The 22,822-nt window shown below is 42.0% G+C and overlaps 2 protein-coding genes across 10 annotated transcripts; one reads left to right on the forward strand and one right to left on the reverse strand.

The window, feature by feature from the left end:
• Positions 1-759: 759 nt before the first annotated feature.
• LOC121942137 (zgc:172076) lies at positions 760-8,975 on the reverse strand. Of its 4 annotated transcripts, none has more exons than XM_088075218.1 (9): positions 8,757-8,974; positions 7,743-7,789; positions 6,722-6,920; positions 5,120-5,277; positions 4,298-4,430; positions 3,297-3,453; positions 3,054-3,177; positions 2,312-2,555; positions 760-1,387 (listed from the first exon to the last, which is right to left on the reverse strand). In XM_088075218.1, the coding sequence occupies exons 1-9, from the start codon at positions 8,770-8,772 to the stop codon at positions 1,227-1,229; spliced, it is 1,239 nt and encodes a 412-aa protein (XP_087931344.1). In that variant the 5' UTR covers positions 8,773-8,974; the 3' UTR covers positions 760-1,226. The 4 variants fall into 4 exon arrangements, with proteins under 4 accessions (XP_087931344.1, XP_087931345.1, XP_087931346.1 ...); XM_088075219.1 differs by having other exon boundaries at positions 2,312-2,501; positions 8,757-8,972; XM_088075220.1 differs by lacking the exon at positions 8,757-8,974 and adding an exon at positions 8,510-8,715.
• A 1,777-nt stretch (positions 8,976-10,752) lies between these two features.
• On the forward strand, positions 10,753-22,787 carry LOC121942128 (NACHT, LRR and PYD domains-containing protein 12-like). Of its 6 annotated transcripts, none has more exons than XM_088075149.1 (15): positions 10,774-10,811; positions 11,356-11,416; positions 11,885-11,964; positions 12,449-12,571; positions 12,718-12,756; positions 13,272-15,045; positions 15,159-15,332; positions 16,044-16,217; positions 16,511-16,681; positions 17,546-17,719; positions 19,216-19,386; positions 19,521-19,694; positions 20,277-20,453; positions 21,211-21,381; positions 22,235-22,787. In XM_088075149.1, the coding sequence occupies exons 1-15, from the start codon at positions 10,802-10,804 to the stop codon at positions 22,413-22,415; spliced, it is 3,654 nt and encodes a 1,217-aa protein (XP_087931275.1). In that variant the 5' UTR covers positions 10,774-10,801; the 3' UTR covers positions 22,416-22,787. The 6 variants fall into 6 exon arrangements, with proteins under 6 accessions (XP_087931280.1, XP_087931278.1, XP_087931279.1 ...); XM_088075150.1 differs by having other exon boundaries at positions 10,778-10,811; positions 20,280-20,453; XM_088075154.1 differs by lacking the exons at positions 20,277-20,453; positions 21,211-21,381; positions 22,235-22,787 and adding an exon at positions 18,530-18,593 and having other exon boundaries at positions 10,753-10,811; positions 19,521-19,662.
• The last annotated feature ends 35 nt before the right edge of the window (positions 22,788-22,822 follow it).

The following is a 22,822-nucleotide window of genomic DNA, read 5'->3' on the forward strand; positions in this document are numbered from 1 at the left end:
TTCCTGCTGTCACGTATCAGTGACCTGTTAACATGCTAGCATCACACAGCTTTACCTCCAGGTGACTCCGGGACCAGACTCCAGGTGCATCGAGGACCAGACTCCAGGTGCATCGAGGACCAGGCTCCAGGTGCGTCCAGCACAAGGCTCCAGGTGAGTCCAGGACCAGACTCCAGGACCAGACTCCAGGTGCATCTGGGACAAGACTCCAGGTGAGTCTAGAGCCAGACTCCAGGATCAGACTCCAGGTGACTCCAGGACCAGACTCCAGGTGCGTCCAGGACCAGACTCCAGGTGACTCCAGGACCAGACTCCAGGACCAGACACCAGGTGCGTCTGGGACAAGACTCCAGGTGTGTCTAGAGCCAGACTCCAGTTGAGTCCAGGACTAGACTCCAGGACCAGACTCCAGATGAGTCCAGGACAAGGCTCCAGGTGAGTACAGGACCAGACTCAAGGACCAGACTTCAGGACAAGACTCCAGGTGAGTCTAGAGCCAGACTCCAGGATCAGACTCCAGATGGGTCTAGGACCAGACTCCACCTGAGTCGGGACGTTAGGAAGTTTCTTGGATTTTAGGACATTTGTAAGATTTTATGACATTTCTTGGATTTTAGGACTTTAGGGTCTTAGCTCGGACCTCTGTCGGGGGTTTGGTGGATCCTCGACGGGCACTCTTTTTTTTTTTTATCAACAAGCTCTATTTTGATGCTGTTTTATGTCTCTGACACCTTATGGACACTAAAAGGAAACAAATAATTTACAGTCAGTCACTTTATTTTTATTGTTAATTACATAAAATGGTTCAAATAATGACATTTACTATTTTACTTTCTACTCCATTCAGAGGCAAACATTACTGTTATTACTTTTGACTCCTACGTTGAATTAACTTTAGTTTCTTTACAAATTCAGATGAATGATAGTAAATATTGATGGATTCCCGAACTACACAGCAGAATATAAAGTCGTTAAACTGAGCTGCACATTAAAACAATCAACACATAAATGCATCAATAATTATAGTACAATAATAGAATGTGTACTTTTACTTTTGATACTTGTATATTAACACATTTTCTAGTTTTGGTGCACAAGAATGATGATAGTATAAGAAAATTAAAAGTAAACGGGAGTAAAACTCAGTTAACAGGACCGAGGTAAACGCTTCCGTCTGATTGGTCGGACCTTCTTTGTCCCTCCCTCCCGCCAATCACCATCCAGATCTACTTCTGCGTGGGAACGAGGTCATCAATGTCTCCGCCGTCCTCCAGCCTCTTCTCCATGGCGACAAGCAGTTTGACCCCGTCCACTACCAGCTGCGTCAGACCAACCTCGCTCAGGCCGAAGGTCGCCACGTTGCTCACAGCGCACACCGCCGGGGATTCTGGGAAATGAAGAGGCAAGTTCAAAATAAAAGCTCAGAGTGATCTTTTTAAGTGGATTGATGGTCTAGAATTATGAACAGTGGCCCACGGCCTTAAACAGAAGAACCACTTCTTCAAGGACAGGGTTCTTTGGATGGAAAGGGTTCTAAAGGAGTACTTTGGAAAGGAGTACCCACTGAAGAACTTTCTTCAAAAAAGGGTTTTTTGGGTAAATATTTTCTAAAGAAATCCTTTTTCCTAATAAGAACCCTCTTTAAAAAAACAGTTCTTTGGATGAAAAGGGTTCTTCTAAAGGAGCCCTTAGTCTTACAAGTAATCCTTGAAGAACTCTTTCTTCAAAAAGAAGGTTCTTCTGAAGAATCCCATAGTCTTACAAGGAACCCTGGCTTCAAAAAAGGGTTCTTTGGATGAAAAATGGTTTAAAGAGTCCTTAGTCCTTCAAAGAACTCCTGAACTGAACTTTTTAGATAAATATTGTTTTCTAAAGAGATCCTTAGTTCTAGAAAAGAAAAGTGTTCTTTGGTCTCACAAAGAACCCCTGAGAATCTAAAAGTACCTTGAATGAAGAGGATTCTTCTCAAGAAACCTTATGTCAAGTAATGCTTGAAAAACTCTTTATATGAAAAAAAGGTTCTTCTGAAGGAACCCTTAGACTTACAAAGAACCTTTCTTCAAAACATGTGGTCTTTGGCTGAAAATGGTTCTGGGTCGTGATAGTCGTGTGATTATTCCCTCTGACATCGGTGGAGGTTCTTTACGTCAGGAGAGATGTGAACATCTGTATCTGAACAGGAACTCACGGCCCTAAATGTTCTATAACTGAAGAACCTTTTCTTCTCCCAGCAGACTGAGCTCAGAGTCAAACAGATCTGATCCTGCAGAGTCCTTGTTACCTGTGGAGACCTGAGACCTGTCCCCTGTACCTGTGGGTTCCATGCAGACCCTCAGTCTCTTCAGCACGTCCTGCAGCCGTCGGTGTCCGGGCAGGTGCTGCAGGCGGAGGTGGACCCTGATCCTCAGACCTGTCCCCACGTCGGCCGGAGAGCTGCTCACCCAGCCCAGCTGCTGCTTCCAGGTGAACGGATGTCTGAGATCCCGATACAGCTCCTCTAGCTGCAGACACAGAGAGAGAACCTCCACGACTGCAGGGAGAACCCTGAACAGCTCCTCCAGCAGACATGGAGAAAGAGGAGGTGACAGAGAACCTCCACGACTGCAGGAAACAACTCCTCACCCTGAAAGATGCTCCGCTTTCTATTTGTCTCATCCTCGTTAAAGTGATATCTCAAGAACACTTTGAGGGAACTTCTTCAAATTTTGAACTGATCAGATTTTTGTGGTCTGTGTCATCACTGACCTTACGTTTTTCTCGTTTTGAACGTGAAGAAGGCCTAGAGGGACTTTCCTCAAATTTGGCACAAACGTCCACTTGGCCTCAAGAATAAAATAATTGTCAACCTCTACAGGAAACTATCACCAGTTTATCATTAAAAGGCAATTTGCTCATTGCCTTTTTTCACGTTTTTGAAAGAAACTGCACCAATTTGAGAGCTGAAAGGTTTAGATATTTGTGAAAGGCATCTGGAAGCAGCACAAGAAAAGTGATTTCTCTCCCAGTTTCAAAGGGTTAAAAAAACCCACATGAGAGTCTGAGCGGTCACTGACCTTCTGCAGGTTGATGCAGATGCATTTAAAGGCCGCAGCGATGTTGGCGTCGTCCCGAGTGGACTCGAGTCTTAGGTGGTCCTCCATGTTGACCCAGACCACCAGGCTGCAGTCGTCACTCAGCCTGCAACAAGGACTCGTGTTTGAATCTACAGCTTCCTGAAATCTTTCACTCGTATTTCCTGTGAGGCGTCACAGTGGCTGACTGGCTCTGTTACTCGGACAGAAAAAAAACAGACTGACCAGACTGCACGGGCGTCGGGCCAGTCCCGCGCCACGCCTGTACGGAGCTGCGAGGAGGATGGAGGGTTCAGGTTCAGCTCCCTCTGCTGCTCCTGGTTCAGCTCCTTCAGAGAGAAGAGGCGACCCGGCAGCTGCTCTTCCTGCAGCTTCTGCAGAGCTGAGAGCAAAACCGCACACCGTCAGCCAGGGCCGCATCGACCACTGAGGTCACCGAGGTCACCGAGGTCACCGAGGTCACGACCTCGGTATTATTTCTAAGGTGAATGCCTTAGAAATAACTTTTCTGTGGCAAAGATGTTATGATGCCAAGAGAGCGAGTGAGTTTCTCCTCTGATAAAAGTGTCGACTGTGTGTGTGTCTGTGTGTGGTATTTAGCACTGAGTAGAAAGTTGTAATTTAAAAAAATGCTGATTTTTGCTAACCCTAATCCTATATTTTTTCCCCTCTAAATGTTTTTGCAGGTTTTTCTTTCCATTGAATTTTTTGGTGATTTGTTTTCTTTAAACCTTTTAGGTATTTTTTTTCTCTTTTACATTTTTTAAACATTTAAGGTATTTTTTTCTTTTTTTAAATTTGGGAATGCGTTTAAATATTTTTTTGCTAATTTCTTTTCTTTAAGATTTTTTGGGTGTTTTTTTTAAGAATAAAAAAACCTGCAGGCCATGGGTTTGGGTGGCATATTTTTTGTTGCTGTTTTTTTTTTTTTTATTACATTTTGACTATCCAAAATAGTTTGGGGCATTTTTTTCCTTTAGAAATTTTTGTAATTCAAGAAAAAAAAAAAAAAAATTTCTCTGTAAAGAAAGCAGCTGCTGCAGCAGTTCTCAGCTTAAGCTCACTCACGTGGTTATAAAATCTGAGCAGGAGATCCAGAAAAACAACCTGTCTCCATCTGCCTCCATGTCTCTGAGTTTTTATGTGTGATGAATAAAAATAAAAAGCCCGAGTGTGAAGCTGCTGCTCTGTGTGTTTCCAGGTGAGTCTGCTCAGGTGTGCAGTACCTGTGCTGGCCAGTGAGAGGAGCTGTCTGCGCTCCCCGCGGCTGCAGTGTGTCGGGAAGCTGAAGTCCTCAACGCCGCGAACGACACTAACCTCACAGCGCACAGCGTACGACCTGTCCAGGTCATCTCCCCCCTGCACACACACACACACACACACACACACACACACACATACACATTAGAGGAGGGAGGAGGCTTCTTTTTTTTTTAACTCTCCTCAAAGCTACAAAAAAAATGCTAAAACAAATTATAGGAAAAAAAATTTCTCAAGGAAAAACTGCCCAAAATTTTAATGGGAGAGTCAAAATGTTAAGAAGTGAAGTGAAATAGAATAAATGGTCACTGTGACCTCGCGTCAGTCTTATTCTGTGAACATGATATCTCACAAATGCTCTGAAGGAATTTTTCCCACTTTGGCACAAACTTCACTTGGATCCAACGATGAAATGATTAAATTTCAAAGGTCAAGGTCACTGCGACCTTGTATCTGTCTCATTTCCTAAACACAATATCTCACAAATGCTCTGAAGGAATTTTCCCATTTTGGCACAAACGTCCACTTGGACTCAAAAATAAACTAATTAGAATTTGGTGGTCAAAGGTCACTGTCACTCAAAAAACATGATTTGGGCCATGACTCATCAATTCACACACTAATTATGATAGAATTTGACACAAATGTCAGAAAAAAATGATAAACTGGTGACATTTTGTGTCTAAAAGGTCAAACAGTGACTCTGCTTTTGGTGAAAACTGCTCTGAGAGGTTTCTGGGGTTCATCGTTATGGATAAAAACTGTGATAACATGGTCTGAGCAGCTACCTTCAAGTTGTCGTAGTTGAAGTCGGCCTCTGGCGTCTGGCCGGTGATCTTGTGTTGGTGATGCGCCTCGACGACTCGGTCAAAGAAGTCACAGAACAGGATGTAGGACTGAGCGTCGCCCGCCACACAGCCCACAGTTACAGGAGAGGACCAGTCTCCTTCAGACACAAACGTCACAGGGACACGTTAACAGGGACACACTGTGTTTCTGGGTTTAATCCTTGTTAAGATTCTTCAAATTTGGCACAAACGTCTAGGTCGGGACTTAATGAAATGGTAGTGACCAGGTGCTAGACTGGCTGCAGCAAACACCAAAAACAAGTTTAATGAGGCGAACTGCTAAACGAGTTGATGTGGGTTTAGCTTTTATTTTCACTTTAGCTGGCGAGCAGTAACTGACAAGACTGCAAAATACACAATTACATATAGTCCATTTTCCTCAGACCGCCATCCTGTGGCCATAAGAGGAACTGCAGGTTAACGCACCACAAACAGAAACACATATCTGCTGAAATCTGCACGAAATATTTTTCTCTTACATTCATCACACGCTTCGATTTTACATTTCTGAAAAGAAATGAGAAAAGAGAAAAAAACTCTTTCACTTTATCAAAAAAATATACCGCTTATTACTGTTTACAGCAGAGATATTTTTAAATGCAGCATTAAACAAAAATATTTCAAGTTACGATCAGCTGACAAGCAAGAAATGAAAATTTTAATAACATATTTGAATATCTGAAGTTTTGGTAGTTGTTATTCGAATGTCCCTGACTTCTCTCTATCTGATCTTTCTCATTTTAATCTCAGTTATTCTGACAGTCAGCACCTCGCTGACATCACACTGACATCACGCTGACATCATGCTGACATCACGCTGACATCATGCTGACATCACGCTGACATCATGCTGACATCACACTGACATCACGCTGACATCACGCTGACATCATGCTGACATCACACTGACATCACGCTGACATCACCCTGACATCACGCTGACATCATGCTGACATCACGCTGACATCACGCTGACGTCACCGTGACATCATGCTGGCGTCACGCTGACATCACCCTGACATCACGCTGACATCACGCTGACATCACCCTGACATCACGCTGACATCACCCTGACATCACGCTGACATCACCGTGACATCACACTGGCGTCACACTGACATCACGCTGACATCACGCTGGTGTCACGCTGACATCACGCTGACATCACACTGACATCATGCTGACATCACCGTGACATCACCCTGACATCATGCTGACATCACACTGACATCACGCTGACATCACCCTGACATCACGCTGACATCACGCTGACATCACACTGACATCACGCTGACATCACCCTGACATCACGCTGACATCACGCTGACATCACACTGACATCACGCTGACATCACCCTGACATCATGCTGACATCACGCTGACATCACCCTGACATCACACTGACATCACACTGACATCACCCTGACATCACACTGACATCACACTGACATCACCCTGACATCACGCTGACATCACACTGACATCACACTGACATCACGCTGACATCACGCTGACATCACACTGACATCACGCTGACATTACCTGGCTCCTCGAGGCCTGGGCGGATGACATCATCGAAGATGACGCCGCTGTGGGTGCAGCGGTTGAACTGGCGGCGGTACATGTCCCGTGTGAGGATCCGTCCCATCCAGGTAGAGTTCCTGCAGAGGTCGGGGAACTCCTCGTCAGGAGAACCTCTCCTCAGGTGGAACTGGGACATGGGGTCAGGCGGCACCAGACTCTGAAGGAGTCATCGTAGAGGAAACAGGAAACAGAACTTTAGTCTAAACGATGCAAAAATATTTCCACGTTGTGGCGTTTTTATTCAGTCAGATCAAAACCAGCTGAGCTGCTCAGAGTCAGACCTCACGAGCTCACCGACAAATGAGATTCAGAAAATCCACTGCAGTTACCCACAAAGCTGATTCTGTCTCAGAGAAAATATTGATAACTATCACTCATTTCATTTCTCTTCTCACAAACTCGCCCTCCTGCGGTGAAAAGCTTTGTCGCCTCCAGAGCTTTGCTTTAAATATGAATATGAAAATATACAACCCAGATTTGACCTCCTGAGACTCGGCGGTGTACTATAGGTACATTACACTTTGGGTTTGCTGCACTTTATACTTTATCTGGCTCAGTTTGGACCCCTCGTCCTCCTTCGTGGACACTTTTTTGTGCCATCTGGTGGTCAAAAAAGCACAATACACCCTGCAGCCGATCCGACACAAAGCTGGAAAAAACCACCATCACTCTTTGAAGAGGAAACTTACATTACATTTTGTAATGTGTGTAATTTTAGCAGTTTTAGACTTGAATGAAGAGATTTATGTTTTATTTTTACACACTGTGACTATTAAAAATAAACCCGTTGTCTTCAAATCCACATCACTTTTTCCCAAAACCAGTTACTGTCCAAAGACAGTGCTGATCCCAAATAACTGAAAATCTAAAACTGCATACAAAAAAACGAACAAAAGCTCGGGTCTCGGGGGGGAAATGTGCAAAGTAAAATATGAAATATAGAAAAAAATGTTAGATATTCATCCTGGATCTTAATTACCTCCAGAATCGGCCGGTACCTCGTCTCCAAAGGAAAAACAACCGGAGCTGCAACAAAAGCAAAACGTTGAACAATCTTAAAATCAAAATTCATCTGTTTTTAAAATCTGGAAATGTTTAATGTTACTTTTAAAAAAAAGGTAAAAGCTAAAAACTGAGATGGATGTAAAGAGAAAACCAATGAGCAACTAAAACAAATGAACAAAAAGTTAAATAAGTTAAATAAAAAGTAATAGTAGTTACTCTCAATGTTAAAATGTTTGTAACTTTAAAGCAGCTCAACGTTGCCCCCCCACAGAGGGCCCGAGGCCCCCAACCATTTCATAATGTACAATAAAGACAAAGTGACTGACTGTGAATAGTTTTTGTCCCTTTAGTGTCCATAAGGTGTCAGAGACATAAAACTGCATCAAAATAGAGCTTGTTGATCAAAAAAGAGCCAGAGGAGGATCCCCCACACCCCCGACAGAGGACACAGCTGAGACACTGATGTCCTAAAATACTAGCAATCCTCAAAATGTCTCAAAATCCTAAAAACGTTCTTAAATCAGATAAACGGCCTAAAATCCTAGAAATGTTGAAATCGTAGAAATGCTGTAAAATTCTAGAAACATCCTAAAATCTGAGAAATGTCTCAAAATTTAGAAACATGTTAAAATCCTGGAAACATGTTTAAAATCGATGCCCTCAAATTCTAAACCAAATCCTAAAATCGTCCTAAAATAGAAACAGTTATGGGACTGTGCAGGCCTGCAGCTGACCCCTGACCTCATTTTGTAAAAGTGACTCAGCTCCTTTTAGAAACGGACGTTAATCTTGTTTAAATCCCGGAAAAAGAGACACTGAGGACTGAAGATGGACAGAGAGAAACGGTGATAACGTCGGTGAGATAAGAGAAGATTCAGTCTCTTCATCGCTGTTTGGGTCAAACCTCCGGTCCGTCCAGTCCGACCAGCTGCGGCACAGCGTTAGTTTACTGGGAGAAAAACACGCAGCATGCAGCGAAAACACTCACGTTTGACCTTCCACATGGCGTCAGCACAACAAAAGCTCTAAGAATAGTCGTGTTGGTCCTGAGCAGCTCGTCCTGCAGCCGGACGGCGTCCAGTTACAGTCCAAACAATGTCAGCCTTTTTATAACCGCGCAGAGGACGCCGTGACTGAGCGTCCATCAGCAGGGACGGAGGGACATGAGCTCAGCCTGTCCTGTCTGTCTCACGCTGCACTCACACCTTATTTCTGTTCATGTACTTCTGGTGTCTAATTGAGGTTTACCTCCTTTCTCTCTGCGGACCGACCTTTAATTTAACCCCTCAGGGCCCGCTTTAAAATCACAGTCTAGCCCTCTGCGCACAAAATACGCTTTAAAAAATCAAGCTTTAAAAAATCAAGCTTTAAAAAATCAAGCTTTAAAAAATCAAGCTTTAAAATATATTTTACATTAATACTACTGTGTGAGTTTTTTTTAACCTTAAATTTATTTATTGATTTTTTCCTTTTTTTTCAGCAAAAACACACAAACACAAAGGTAACACACAGCTCAGTACAACATTGGTCTACACAGTTAATATATATTGAAAAAGAGTAACCAATATGTTTGATGGAGCAGAAAGACAAAATGAAAACAAGAGATTTACAGTAAACGGACAACAAATGACAAATGAAGCCCGAAACAGCATCACAGACGATAATACTGACAAGAACCGCTACCGACAGGTACACTTTTTAAGAATAAGAATAATTGTTATTATTATTATTATTATTATTATTATTATAAACTTTATTTGTACAGCACTTTTTATACAAGAAATGCAGCCCAGATGCACCAAGTTCTTCACATCAAAAAGACATAAAAGACAAAAAGACAAAATAAAACCTGCATTAATTCATCTTCAGATGGATAAAATCCACTTGATAATACTAGTAAAAGTAAGATAAAATACAGATAAAACTTTATGCATAACATAAAATGGAAAATAAAATATAACCCACTGACATTGTTAATAAAAGAAGCATAAAAATATTGTATGTAAAATGCAAAAAATCAAGGAAAATACAACATCTAAAAGATGTGCAGCTGTATGAAAGTGCAGAGCAGCCGAATCAGAGCGAGTTAAAGGCTGAAGTGAAGAGATGCATTTTTACTTTTTAAAATATTTGGTGCATTAATACCAAAGACGCATTTTGAGGTTCAAAATCAGTGCAGTACAATAAACAGAGTAATGACAGCGTGAGTTCAAAATGCTCGGGCATCACGTGACTCATGGAGGCTTGAATAGTTCCCGGAAGTGTCTGGCAGGCTGTTTGAATACATCATACGGAGAGACAAAACTTTCTCAAAATAGCAGTCAATAACCGCATTGATTTACAATATAACGAAGCGCATAGTTTCATTATTATATTGCTTTTTGAAGTAAAACATGCTTATATTTGCAGATTAATGTTAACAGCCAGCGTTAGATCAGACTGATTAATGTCACATTTCAGCAGTCAGAGTCAGAGGCAACAGAAGAGAAGAAACTGAGTGCTAAATAAGGGTTAAATATGATTAAAACACAAAAAATAAAATATATTTTAAAATACAAAATATGTAAAATACACACACACACACACACACACACACACACACACACACACACACACACTGTATATGTATAGTACTTTTATATGTAAAATATATAATTACATAGTATAAACCTGAGTGATGTGGATATGACATATATGCTTCTGCTGACATGTTTTAGACTTATATGGTAAAGGAACAGGATGCTGTTTATTGCTTATATATATATATATATTATTTTATTTATCTTTGTCTTTATACTGACTTACTGCAACTAAATAATTTCATTAATATCTAATAAACTCAGAAACATAAAAAGCACATCAGGCAGTTGTTATGTGTCCTTCTTTTGTGGTGTCCTTTTGTGGTGTCCTTTTGTGGTGTCCCCTCAGACAGTGTCCACCAGGCTTTGCCGCGTGGGTTTATTCCTGGTGGCGGGGACGCGTTCAACGTGATGACGTAGGTACGTGCGCGCTCCGGTTAACGCCTTTCCTGTCATGGCCGGAGGTAAGTTCCCGTTTAGCCGCTTTGTACAACTTTAGATGTTCATAAAAGTTATTTTTTGGATTTAAATGTGATGAAACTGCGGCGGTTTGCTCTGCGTGATGTCCGTCTCGTCCTGTGCGAGTCCCGCAGAGATATGAGCGCCATCTTTGCAGTTTTTAACTATTTTCGTTTCGAAGCTAAAGCGCTAGCATGCTAACTGAATTTAAAAACAACTTTATTTATTGAATAATAGTTCAATACAAAAATCCATGCAGACACGTGGAAGATCAAAACAAACAAATGAATAAATACCAAAACAAAACCTCAAAAGTAAACGGACAGAAAAATGACATTGATCATATAATAACTGAATAACGTAGATGTGTGTAGTTTTGTTCTGGCCTCAGCTAACTGCTGCTGAAGACTTCAACAGGGCCTGTCCTCCTTATTTATGTGAATCTGGACTTTGCCTCAAAAGAGGGATGATGTACAGGTTGTTATTTTCAGTCTTTATATTCAGTTTTTTCAGTATAACTCAAACTAACTTTGTGTTTGTTTCCATCAGAGAGCCGGACACACACCCTCCGCTCCCGCTGCTTTCCTGTGTGTCTGTTTCATCGCTGCAGGTATGGAGATGCTTAACAGTTTCAAGCTGTTTAAATGTTACATTTTGGTTTCATTTAAGTTAGTGGGGTCTGCTGGATTTGCTGGAGCGCAGTGGTTTCATAGCTGGTGGGTCGCAGGACTCGCCACCTCCTCAAGTTTGGGCCCTACACTGAGTTTTTTGACAACAATAACTATTTTAATGTCCTGATCATGATACTGTTTGACCAGTTAACCTGCTGTGTCCTCACAGGGTCACTGGTCTTACAGCGATAAACTCTTGTGGTGTCCATATATATATTTATATATATATATATATATATATATATATATATATATATATATATATATATATATATATATATACATAGATACATATGCATATATGTGTGTGTGTGCATGTGTATATGTGTGTATTTGCTTATATATATGTGTGTGTGTGTGTGTGTGTGTGTGTGTGTGTGATGTTTCTGCTGTCCTTGTAAAGTCAGAGGAGCTTTGGTGAAACGATGCAGAATGGGAAACTGGTGTGTGTCTGGCCGGGCTGTGAATGCGGGACCATCACAGAGGGGTAAGCTTGAGGGTCACTTTCATTTTAACTGTTGCTGATTTGTGTTTGTGCGCTCTGTCTGTCACCAAACGACCCCCCCCCCCAGGCTGGGCTCCAGCAGGGGGCCCCACGCTCCTGTTTCTGGGTCTGTGGGGACCCTACCAGGAGCTGGTATGCGTGATGGGGATGTTCAAACACCACCATCGTGTCTTTTTAGCACTGAAGTGCAAATAAATGTGGTAGTAAAGATGCAGAGTCTGTTTTTCTACTTCTGTATTATTGTAATTTTAACTTATATTAAAAAAACACTCTTAGTTCTGTAGGTCAAGAAAAGTCCTACAAATATTTTTAGATTAATTTGAATATGTGTCTGTCCCGTGTATCACATAGTTACCAAATGTTGTTTGTTCTTGATCTCTCAGCTCTTTGTGAAATCAGTTCTTGTGAAATTGCGTTGAGCGTTGCGGCTTCTGGTTCCTGATTTGTTTTGTCTTTTTTCAATCAGCTGAAAGATGGAGGAACGGACGAAGCACAAACGCCACCGCCCAGGGCGGAGGCGTCGTCAGCAGTGCTGAGTGGAGTGGAGTCAGTGCAGGACGGGACATAATCATCAACAACAGCACATGTGGTAAATGTTTCCCCTGAATCAAAAATCAAACCAGTGACAGTCATTTGTTGGTCTGTTTGTTTTACTGCACATGCCTAAATTGTAACCCAACAAATGCTTTGAATTATTTTGCATTTCTCAAGATATGTTGAATGTTTGTGTTTCAGGCCCGCCTCCCGATGGGACAGACCAGACGAAGACCAAAGGTATTGTGCTGTTGAAAGACTCAAAAAAAAAAAAAAAATCCATTTAATAAATTTCTTCGCAGAAACATGAAAAATGTTCGCCTGATTTCAGTCATTAGAACAGAACTACGGTGAATTATTGTAAAGGTGTTGTGGAGGTTATGAGTTAATTACCAGCACCTGTTTTTGTTATCGTGCCTGTGATCTGTAATCTCCATGTTTCATCGTCTGAATCAGCATCTGAGCAGCAGTTTGTATTTATCTGAAATATGTTAGATTAATTTATTCACTTATTTTGGAGCTCTGCTGGGTTCATTCACAAATATTTCCTGCACTTTTACAGACCATAGATCCATCTACTGTATGTAAATCTGGATCTGAGAAACAGCCGAGGCACACTTAAGTCTAGACTCGGGTTGGTTTTTGCGTTTTGTTTGTTTGAGTTTGTAGTAGAACTTAGCACACACACATACTGTTTCCTCCAACGTGGAAAAGTACGAGGAAATAATGCAACTGTGGTTTTATTTGTCTTTCAGGAAACATCATCCAAAGATGCCAAGATGATCTTAAAAAATACCTGGAAAGGACAACAAAGAATCTGTGTCAAGGACCGAAGGAAGACGTATCATCAACTCCTTTAGACAAAATCTATACGGAGCTGTACATCACGGAGGGAGGCAGCGGGGAGGTTAACAGCGAACATGAAGTGATTAGAATCGAATACAAAAGGTGTTCAAGTGAGGAGACAACAGTCCAGCTCAATAACATTTTTGAACCTCTATCAAAGAAAGACAACCCTCCTCAGAGAGTCCTGACGAAGGGAATCGCCGGCATCGGAAAAACCGTCGCCGTGCAGAAATTCACTCATAACTGGGCAACAGGAAAAGCCAACCAAACCATTCAGTTCATATTTCCTTTCACATTCAGAGACTTAAATTTAATAGCAGATCAGCGTTGGAGTCTCATGACGTTGATAGGTCACTATTTTGAAGAAGTCAAGAATTTGGAAACGTCAGACTACATCAGTTCGAGTGTTCTGTTCATATTTGATGGTTTGGACGAAAGCAAATTACCTCTCGACTTCAAGAGCAACGAGATGTTCCGCAGCGCTACAGAGACCACAACACTCGACGTCTTGCTAACCAACCTGATCTCAGGGCGACTGCTGCACAATGCATCGGTGTGGATCACCAGTCGACCGGCTGCGGCCACGAAGATTCCTCTGGAGTGCGTCCACAGGGTGACCGAGGTACGAGGCTTTAACGATGACCAGAAGGAAGAGTACTTTAAGAAGAAAGTCAGTAACAAGGCAATGGTTCAGAAGATCCTCGATCATCTTCAGTCAAAGGCGATGAGAAGTTTGTACATCATGTGCCACATCCCCATCTTCTGCTGGATTTCAGCCACAGCTCTCCAGGATCTCCTGGAACAAGAAACAAAACGGAGCGAGTTGCCCAAGACTGTGACTGAAATGTACACACACTTCCTGATCATCCAGACGAAGCTGAAACACCAGAAGGATTATCAGGAAAGTGAAACGGACAAAGATGTTATCATGAAATTGGGAAAATTGGCCTTTGAACAGCTAAAGCAGGGCAACATCATCTTCTATGAAGATGACTTGAAAACCTGTGAGATTGACCTGAAACAAGCTGTAGTTTATTCGGGTGTTTGCACCAAGATCATACGAAAAGAATATGGCGTCCACAAAGAAGAGATCTACTCGTTCATTCATCTAAGTGTTCACGAGTTTCTGGCAGCACTTTATGTACTCGAGACCTTCTTGAGTAGCGGAGAAAATCTGCTCTCCAGCCCGACAGGAGAGAAAGTGACATCAGAGACGGGAGAGCTGTCCATCGCTGTCCTCCATAAGAGTGCAGTTAACATGGCTCTGGCCATTGATCATGGACAATGGGACTTGTTCGTGCGCTTCCTGCTCGGTTTGTCACGGGACCAAAATCAGGAGCTTCTTCAGAAAGTATCAGGATTCAAAGGGAGACCTCCACAGACCAACCAGGAGACAATCACCTACATACACGAGGAGATCAAAAAGCTCCCCAACATCGACAAGAGTATCAACCTGTTCCACTGTTTGAACGAGCTGGGTGACCAGACGCTGGTAAAGCAGGTCCAACAGTACCAGAACTCAGGAGATGTTGTTCACTTTCTGCCTGAACACTGGTCAGCTCTGGCCTTTCAGCTGCTCGTTTCCAGTGAAGACCTGGATGTCTTTGACTTGAAGAAATTCTCCAGATCAGATGAAGTTCTGGAGAGGCTGCTGCCGGTGCTCAAAGCATCAAAGACCGCTTTGTAGGTATCTCATCTGTAGAAACCCAACAGCCCTGAAGCTCTCGGGTTGTTTTTGTGTTAAGGACAGAGGAGACGTTTTGCAAAATGTTGAGTCATTTTATTTTTCACTTTAGGTTAAGTGACTGTAACCTCACTGACAGATGTTGCAAGAACATCTCATCAGTTCTCAGCCTGACGTCTTCCCATCTGGAGGAGTTAGACCTGAGCCGAAACAGTCTGCAGGACTATGGCGTGTCCCTGCTTTATGACGGTCTAAAAAGTCCCAACTGCAAACTTAAGAGACTCAGGTAAGAACATCCAGATTCACAGTTCATTTGGAGATTTGTCAAAGGCTACAGTTAATGCGGACTCTGGGAAACTTAAACGAGGAGTGATTCTCCGCTCTTTCATTTTTCAGGGGACGTGGATGACAGATTAATTCAAATGACCTTTTGGAGTTAAAATGTCGCCACGTCATGTCATGTCTTCACTTCATTCTTTACCTGTTAGACATGGCAGTGACGTTTTGTTTTAATTGGCGTGTGATATCTTGAGTTATAGCCAAAAGGCATTTTTTGGAAGGTCACAGTGACCTTTGATCTCTGATCACTAAATTCAAATCAGTTGGTCATTTAGTCCAACCAATGTCCTTTTGCATTTCCCAAACTGAAAACCCCTTTGCAGTTTCTTTTCTATGTCAGTTATATTGTCCGGAGGGGAAGTACCATCTTGTATGTCTTTTGACGGTACCGTCACTGTACAGCTGAGCATGGCCCATAATCGTCACAGTGAACTGGGCGGGGCACACAAACACAGCCTGTGCTGTTGTCTGTTAAACAGTTGTGTGTAAAGGTCCAGCCCTGGGCCTGACTCTCAGAAACACCTGTAGCAGCTGTTGATGTCTCAAAAATACTCAGAAGAAAACATTTGAATCTGGCATCTGTTCCATGTTTAAAAGGTATAAGGTAAAAGTAGCACCCCCATTCGATAAGATAAAATAAAACTGTTTTCCCCAACAGGTTGGTTTACTGTCAGTTCACAGAGAGTGGCTGTGTTGCATTGGCCTTCAGTCTGAAGGCAAACCCTGCTCACCTGAGAGTCCTGGATCTGGCACTGAATCATTTTGGCGACGGTGGTGTTGAAAAGCTTTCTGAATTCTTGGCAGAGCCACTTTGCCAGCTGGAGTCACTGGAGTGAGTATTAGGGTCATTCTCACACATTACAGTGGAGTTGTTCACACACATACGGACATTTCTTAGTGTTGATTTAGAGTTCTTATCATAACTCCTCTGATGAGGACATATTTTATTTCGTTACAGCTGTGTTTGCTGTGTTGTCGTTAATAATCGGTTTGTAGAGAGACGCCTCCTCTGTTACATTATTATGTTCTCTATGACATTTATTACAATGTATTTTTTTACACTTCCACTAAAAGTCAGAACACAAAACAAACTGATCTGAAAAGTATTTGAATGTCTCCTTCTAGCCTGAATGACTGCAGGTTAACAGCGAAATGCTGCCGGTCTTTGACCTCTGCCCTCAGTCGCTCCTCTGCTCTCAGAGAGCTCGACCTGAGCAACAACGACCTGGCAGACCTGGGGGTGAAGCTGCTCTCTGATTGGCTGAGGAAACCTCAGTGTGAACTGAAGATACTGCGGTGAGGCTTCTCAGACACTGACGCAGTAGCTCACGACGGGCCGAGGTGCGATGTGATCGTATCACAGCTGAGGGGCGCTGTTCACCTCGCAGCAGGCCGATTACGTCTTTACCTTCGATAAAGTCACAACATACCGTGGTTAGGAATTCATGGTTAAGAGTATTAAAATGGCTATCAGAAATAATTAATGATTATTAAAATAATCATTTATTATATTGAATAATATTGTTTAATTGATATTAAATCACTTAATGGGGCACCACCTTCCAAAAAAGGAAAATGAAAGCCAGTTAATTAAGTCAGTCTCATAAGTACTGAACTATCAGTGTGGAACTTTGATTAATGATTAAAATATATCTACAACCAAAATAATCAAAGCAATAGTAAAGAATGAGGGATGAGGACTTTTTGACGCAGCAGGGGGCAAGATTCACTTTTGCAAATGTGTAACATTAAACAGGCTGCACATATGTTCCCAAAACATTTATTCAAAAGAAAGAGAGCAAAACACACAACATAGCCTAAATTAAGAAAGTCTAACTAAAGACGATGCTGCAAAAGTGTGTGTGTGTGTGTGTGTGTGTGTGTGTGTGTGTGTGTGTGTGTGTGTGTGTGTGTGTGTGTGTGTGTGTGTGTGTGTGTGTGTGTGTGAGTGAGAGAGAGAGAGAGAGAGAGAGAGAAATAGTGTAGCTGCATTTACGTTGCCTTTTCATGGCGGGATTATGTTTTGCCGTCTCACCATTCTGAAAATATCATCCGGTGTCGCCTCTAAGCTGAGAATAAAGGTGTAACAAACTATTATCAAAGTCATATCATTAACTATTCATTCACCCCCCTCCCGCCACTCCCACCCCCACCCCACAGGCTGGTTTGCTGTAACTTTGAAGAGATTGGCTGTGCTGCACTGGCTTTTAGTCTGAAGTCAAACCCAGTCCACCTGAGAGTCCTGGATCTAGAAGGAAATAAAATCGGAGACGTTGGTGTGGATCAGCTTTCCGAGTTCTTGGAAAAGCCACATTGTCAACTGGAGACACTAAAGTGAGTATTGTGGTTATTATTGAATAAAAGCGTAAAAATAAATACAGTCACACATTCAGAGGTGCAGAGACAGTTTCACACTAAAAGTCCTCTCATTAGATTATTATTAGATAAATGGTTTATCACACACTGTAACGTACCTGTGCACACCTGTAACAGATTTGTAAGTGTTGTGGTAATTAAGGTAATGATTTTGTCATCATTACAACTTTTCTTACAAAGACACATATTATTACAGCTGTGTTTCATTATCTGTTAATAGAGTTGGGTTAAATTAATAGAGTTTAAATCAGTTTGATCTATGCAAACTGGCGAAATTGTTATTTGTCATTTTGACATGTTATGGCAATTTTAAAAGTAGCCCAAGTCACAGTGCTAAATCCAACTCAAGTTGTATTTGTAAAAATCAAAATGACAGCGTTATTAATATCATTATGTTTAGAAATGGACTAACAGAGCCACTACATCGGTTAGCCACAGAAATGAATTTACTGTGAGCCGAGGCGGCTGGTGTCGGCAACAAGAGAGAGATCAAATTTCAGCAGAGGGGGAGAGCAGCATACATTGTGACTTTTTGGGCTGATTAGATGAGACATGACAAAATTAATCTCTTGAAAACACTAAAACTGCACCAGTATGACAATATTCTGGATTTTTAGCCAACCAAAGCGCTGTCCTCACTGAGCTGAGCTCCATGCTTTATTTATTCCTGTTGCTCGCTTTGAAAGTGCCACAGTGGACGAGGACTGACTGATTCATGAAGTTGAAATGAGTAATTATTTACATGAAACCTACTATTTTTCAATACAGAAACATAAACACAGTGTCAGCTGGCTGGTGGGAGATCGCTGGGAGGCTAAAAGTTTTTGTTAAGGTGAATGACCATCGCTAACAACAAGCTAAGCCAACTTTGCCTGCTGTTTTCTATCTTTTATGTAATTTCCAGTAAATTATACAATATAAAATAAGTTTTCTTCTTTAAAAAGTAACTTTACAATGATGGTAGATTACTCACCATCATTGTAGTGTTGACGTCTTTGGTCTGATCTCGAGTGCACAGCTGATAGTTATGTGGTTTGTTTACATGAAGTAACAAGTGTATATTTTCAGTATGTAGAGAGAGCTTTGTTGTTGTTATGTAATGCTACGTGATAGTTGCACACTTGTTTTCTGTTGGGACATGGTGTCATTATGCTCCACTGAGGGGTGGCTGCTGAGTCAGGTGGGACACCTGACAAAATTCAGTAAACTGGTCTGGACGCAAGTTTGGCTTAATATCAAACTGGTTTGAAAATTTTCAGTGCAACCCTTAATAAAGTAGTGTCCTTCACAGGGGAAGTAATAGTTGGTGACAGATACATTAATAAACACCAATTCTGCTGTAAACTACATTACAGTGTCTTCTAAACCATTTATTGCACTTTATTTTATTTAGACACTAAAAGTCAGAACACAAAACAAACTGATCTGAAAACTGTTTGAATGTCTCCTTTCAGCCTGAAAAACTGCAGGTTAACCACAAAATGCTGCAAGTCTTTGACCTTTGCCCTCAGTCACTCCTTTGCTCTCGACGAGCTCGACCTGAGCAACAACTGCCTGACGGACCAGGGGGTGAAGCAGCTTTCTGAATGGCTGAGGAAACGCCAGTGTGGACTGAAGATACTGCGGTGAGGCTTCTCAGCTCTGTAAATGCTATAATTCATCTCCTTTGTCCTTTGAGATCACGTTAATGTGAAGGTCAGGGTCTGGAGCTGCCACTGCATGTCACCAGCTCTGAGTTAAAACTGATTTTTCCCACCAGACTGGCTCGATGTCAGATAACAGAGAACGGCTGTGCTGCCCTGAGTCACTGTCTGAAGTCTAATCCCGCCCACCTGAGAGTCCTGGATCTGACAGAAAATTGTCTCCAAGATGGTAGTGTTGAAAAGCTTTCCAGGTTCTTGGCAGAGCCACTTTGTCGACTGGAGACTCTGGAGTGAGTACCGTGGTCATTATTAAGGTATTAAAGTACCCTTAAAAATGCACTTTTAAGGGTTTTTAACGATGTGTTGGTAGCTGCTGACACTAACGCTGCTCTTATTCTGTTAGACCTCACAGCTGCCTTTGACGCGATGGACCATGGTTGTATAGCATTGTTTAGGTATCAGTGGTTTCGGTCTTGTCTGATAAAGTATTTCTGTTAGCCTTGGTGATTTTCAGTCATCCTTTCGCATCTCTCTCATACGGGGTTCCCCAGGGTTCCTCTCTTGGGCCCATTGTCTTAGTGAGTGAGAGACAGGCGGATAAACAAAGTTGAAGTTCAACATCTGTCTGAGGAAGACGGTAACATTACAAGCCGTCCCTCTCCCTCCCGCTCTGGTGTGAACGGAATTAAAAACCCGTCCCATATAGACCCTGGTCCCAAATATAAGCCCCTTAAGTCCAGTGATATAAGCAAATAAGAGCCCAGGCTGTTAATTGGAGTTTACAGTATTCAGTAATTGTAATTCAGTAATTATCATCATCCACCACACAGATGTTTAGTGCAGCACCTCTGAGAGAAAACTGTTGTCTCCAGCAGACTGGCTCGATGTCAGTTAACAGAGAGTAGCTGTGCCGCCCTGGCCCCCAGACTGAAGTCTAACCCCGCCCACCTGAGAGTCCTGGATCTGGCAGGAAATGACCTCGGAGACGCCGCCGTGGAAAAGCTGTCTGAGTTCTTGGCAGAGCCGCTTTGTCAGCTGGAGACTCTGGAGTGAGTATTGTGGCCGTTTTTCCACATTCAGGTGTGCAGAGATGGTTTTAAGGTATTTTTGGACGTTTTTAAACTAAAAAATCCTCTGTTTAGATTAGGGCTTCATATCGTAAGCGTTCACCTTAATAGATTTTTGGTAAAATTAACAATCAATATGTTAATCTTTATTTGAAAAAAAACAAACATAATAATTTTGCTTATTTCAAACCACAGCTCACAGCCACATATTTCTTATATCTACTTTTTTGCGAGTCTGTGAATGCAGCGCAGCAGGTCACTCCTGAGGTGGATAATTGATCTGTTGAATCGTTCACAGCTGATCAGATCGATGATGAGAGGAGGTATTTGCAGATTTTTGTAAGTGTAAGGCAGTTTTAGGCAGAATGAACGGTTCAGTTTCACTTTTAATGCGCCTGACGCTCTCTCGCCCGTCTCTGCCTCTACTGGGCCATAAATAACTCAGAGTGTTTTAATACGGCTCTTAATTAACAGTCCAGCTCCGGTGAGACTGTGACGGGACAAATTAGCCATAATCTCTGTTATTAATGCGGAACACTGCATAACCTATCGACTGATCGATTAAATTTCACGTTCGATTAAATTCTGAACTGTAACAGTTGTAATTGAATAAATGGTTTATCCTGCACTACAGTGTATGTGCACAGATATATCTATTGGATCTGAAAACCTTTACACATTGTACTTCGTGCTGTTGCCAAAAAGATGATCTGAAATCTGTTTAAATGTCTCCTTCCAGTCTAAAAGACTGCTGGTTATCGGCGGCGAGCTGTCAGTCTTTGACCTCTGCCCTCGGCTGCTCCTCTGCTCTCAGAGAGCTCGACCTGAGCTACAACAACCTGACGGACGAGGGGGTGAAGCTGCTTTCTGATTGGCTGAAAGAAACCCAGTGTACACTGGAGATACTGCGGTGAGGCTCGTCAGTTTTCTGTCATTCTTCCCTCTCGGACACCAGCTCTGTAAATAATATAATTCATCTACTTTGTCAAAGAAGTAGAAGAGGGTGGAAGGTAATTTCTGTAAACAAAGTTTCAAAAATGTTCTGAATTCATTATTTATTAGATAATATATATTTAAAAACATTATCATGTAGTAATGAAAAAGCACTGGTAAGGAGTATGGATGGTCATTTAGAGAATGTATGGTCTTAAAAATGTGCCTCAAAGTCCTGGAAATGTATTGATAAAGATGTGTATGAACGCTGCATGTAGTTATATGTTGGTGGCCTGTGGCCCATGGTAGCCGCTGTAGGTACCACGCTGGACTTTAAATCCAGCTGGGAGTTATAATCTCTGTTGAGATATAGAATAATGAAGTCACGTAACATCTTCCAGATCTCCAAAAGAGGGGAAAGGTTTTTATTTTTGCATCTCAGCTGATATGAAACAGGCTACAGAATTTATTTGTTCGCTGAATTTTAACACTTCGATTTCTGCCATGTGTTTTTTGAAGACATTTAAAGACCTAATGAAAATATACCACCACTGATAATAAAGACTAATGTCTTAAAAGCTTAAGGGAGACTTAAGGATGTGCAAGAGTAGCTGCATGTTGTCTGCATAGAAATGTAAAACAGTATTTTCTGAAAGCAGACCCCAGTGGAGGCAAATGTAATGAAAATAAAACAGGACCTGAGATAGAGCCTTGGGGAACACCACAGGAGACAGAAGAGGAGGAAACAAAACGATCAGAGCTAGATTACAGCAGGTGAATTCAACAGTTCTTTGTTACTGTGCTATTAAAACAATGTTTTTCTCGCTCAGCTTGTCAGAGTGCACAGAGAGCAGCTGCGAATCTTTGGCCTCGGCTCTGACGTCGAACCCTTCACACCTCAGAGTCGTCGAGCTGACCTGGAGCGATCCCGGAGAAAGAGGTCTGAAGCTGCTGACTGATTTACAGAAGAACAAATCTAACAAACTGCAGATGCTGACGGTGACGCCGTGAATCTGCCCTGATTAAAAATAAAACTGATCTTTTTTTTTCTGGTCCGGATGAACGGAGCTGCAGGGGTGATAGTGACCTCAGATGCTTCGTGATGCTTCTGTCTGTCTCTCAATGCTAAAAACTCGGTTTGGGCGACCAGCTAACAGCTGAGAAGGTGATTTCTTGTCACTGTGTGACAGTGAAAGTTGTGGCTGGACAGATAAAAAATTAGCTGAAACTCTCAGTAAAGCTGAGAGAGGCTGCAGATTCAGCTGATCGTCCTTCGGAGGATTCTCACTACCAGCAACACAACATATTTTTTTACACTGTTTTTGTATCATTATTTAATATTTTATTATGTTTTTATAAAAATAAAGGTTATAACCACTTTAACCTTGTAAATTTGATTTACACAGCAGGCAGTTTGG

Source organism: Plectropomus leopardus, chromosome 3 (assembly GCF_026936395.1).
Source record: "Plectropomus leopardus strain MGB_pleo_1.0 chromosome 3, ASM2693639v1, whole genome shotgun sequence".
NCBI classification, from domain to species: domain Eukaryota; kingdom Metazoa; phylum Chordata; class Actinopteri; order Perciformes; family Serranidae; genus Plectropomus; species Plectropomus leopardus.

Bases quoted from the DNA above. Each gene is read 5' to 3' on its own strand.
- LOC121942128 (XM_088075149.1), top strand. The intron at 11,417-11,884 runs GTATGGAGATGC...TTGTAAAGTCAG, and splicing joins TGTCTGTTTCATCGCTGCAG to AGGAGCTTTGGTGAAACGAT. The intron at 20,454-21,210 runs GTGAGTATTGTG...GTCTCCTTCCAG, and splicing joins TGTCAGCTGGAGACTCTGGA to TCTAAAAGACTGCTGGTTAT.
- LOC121942137 (XM_088075218.1), bottom strand. The intron at 6,921-7,742 runs GTAATTAAGATC...TGACTCCTTCAG, and splicing joins GGTACCGGCCGATTCTGGAG to AGTCTGGTGCCGCCTGACCC. The intron at 3,178-3,296 runs GTCAGTCTGTTT...TCCTTGTTGCAG, and splicing joins CCCGACGCCCGTGCAGTCTG to GCTGAGTGACGACTGCAGCC.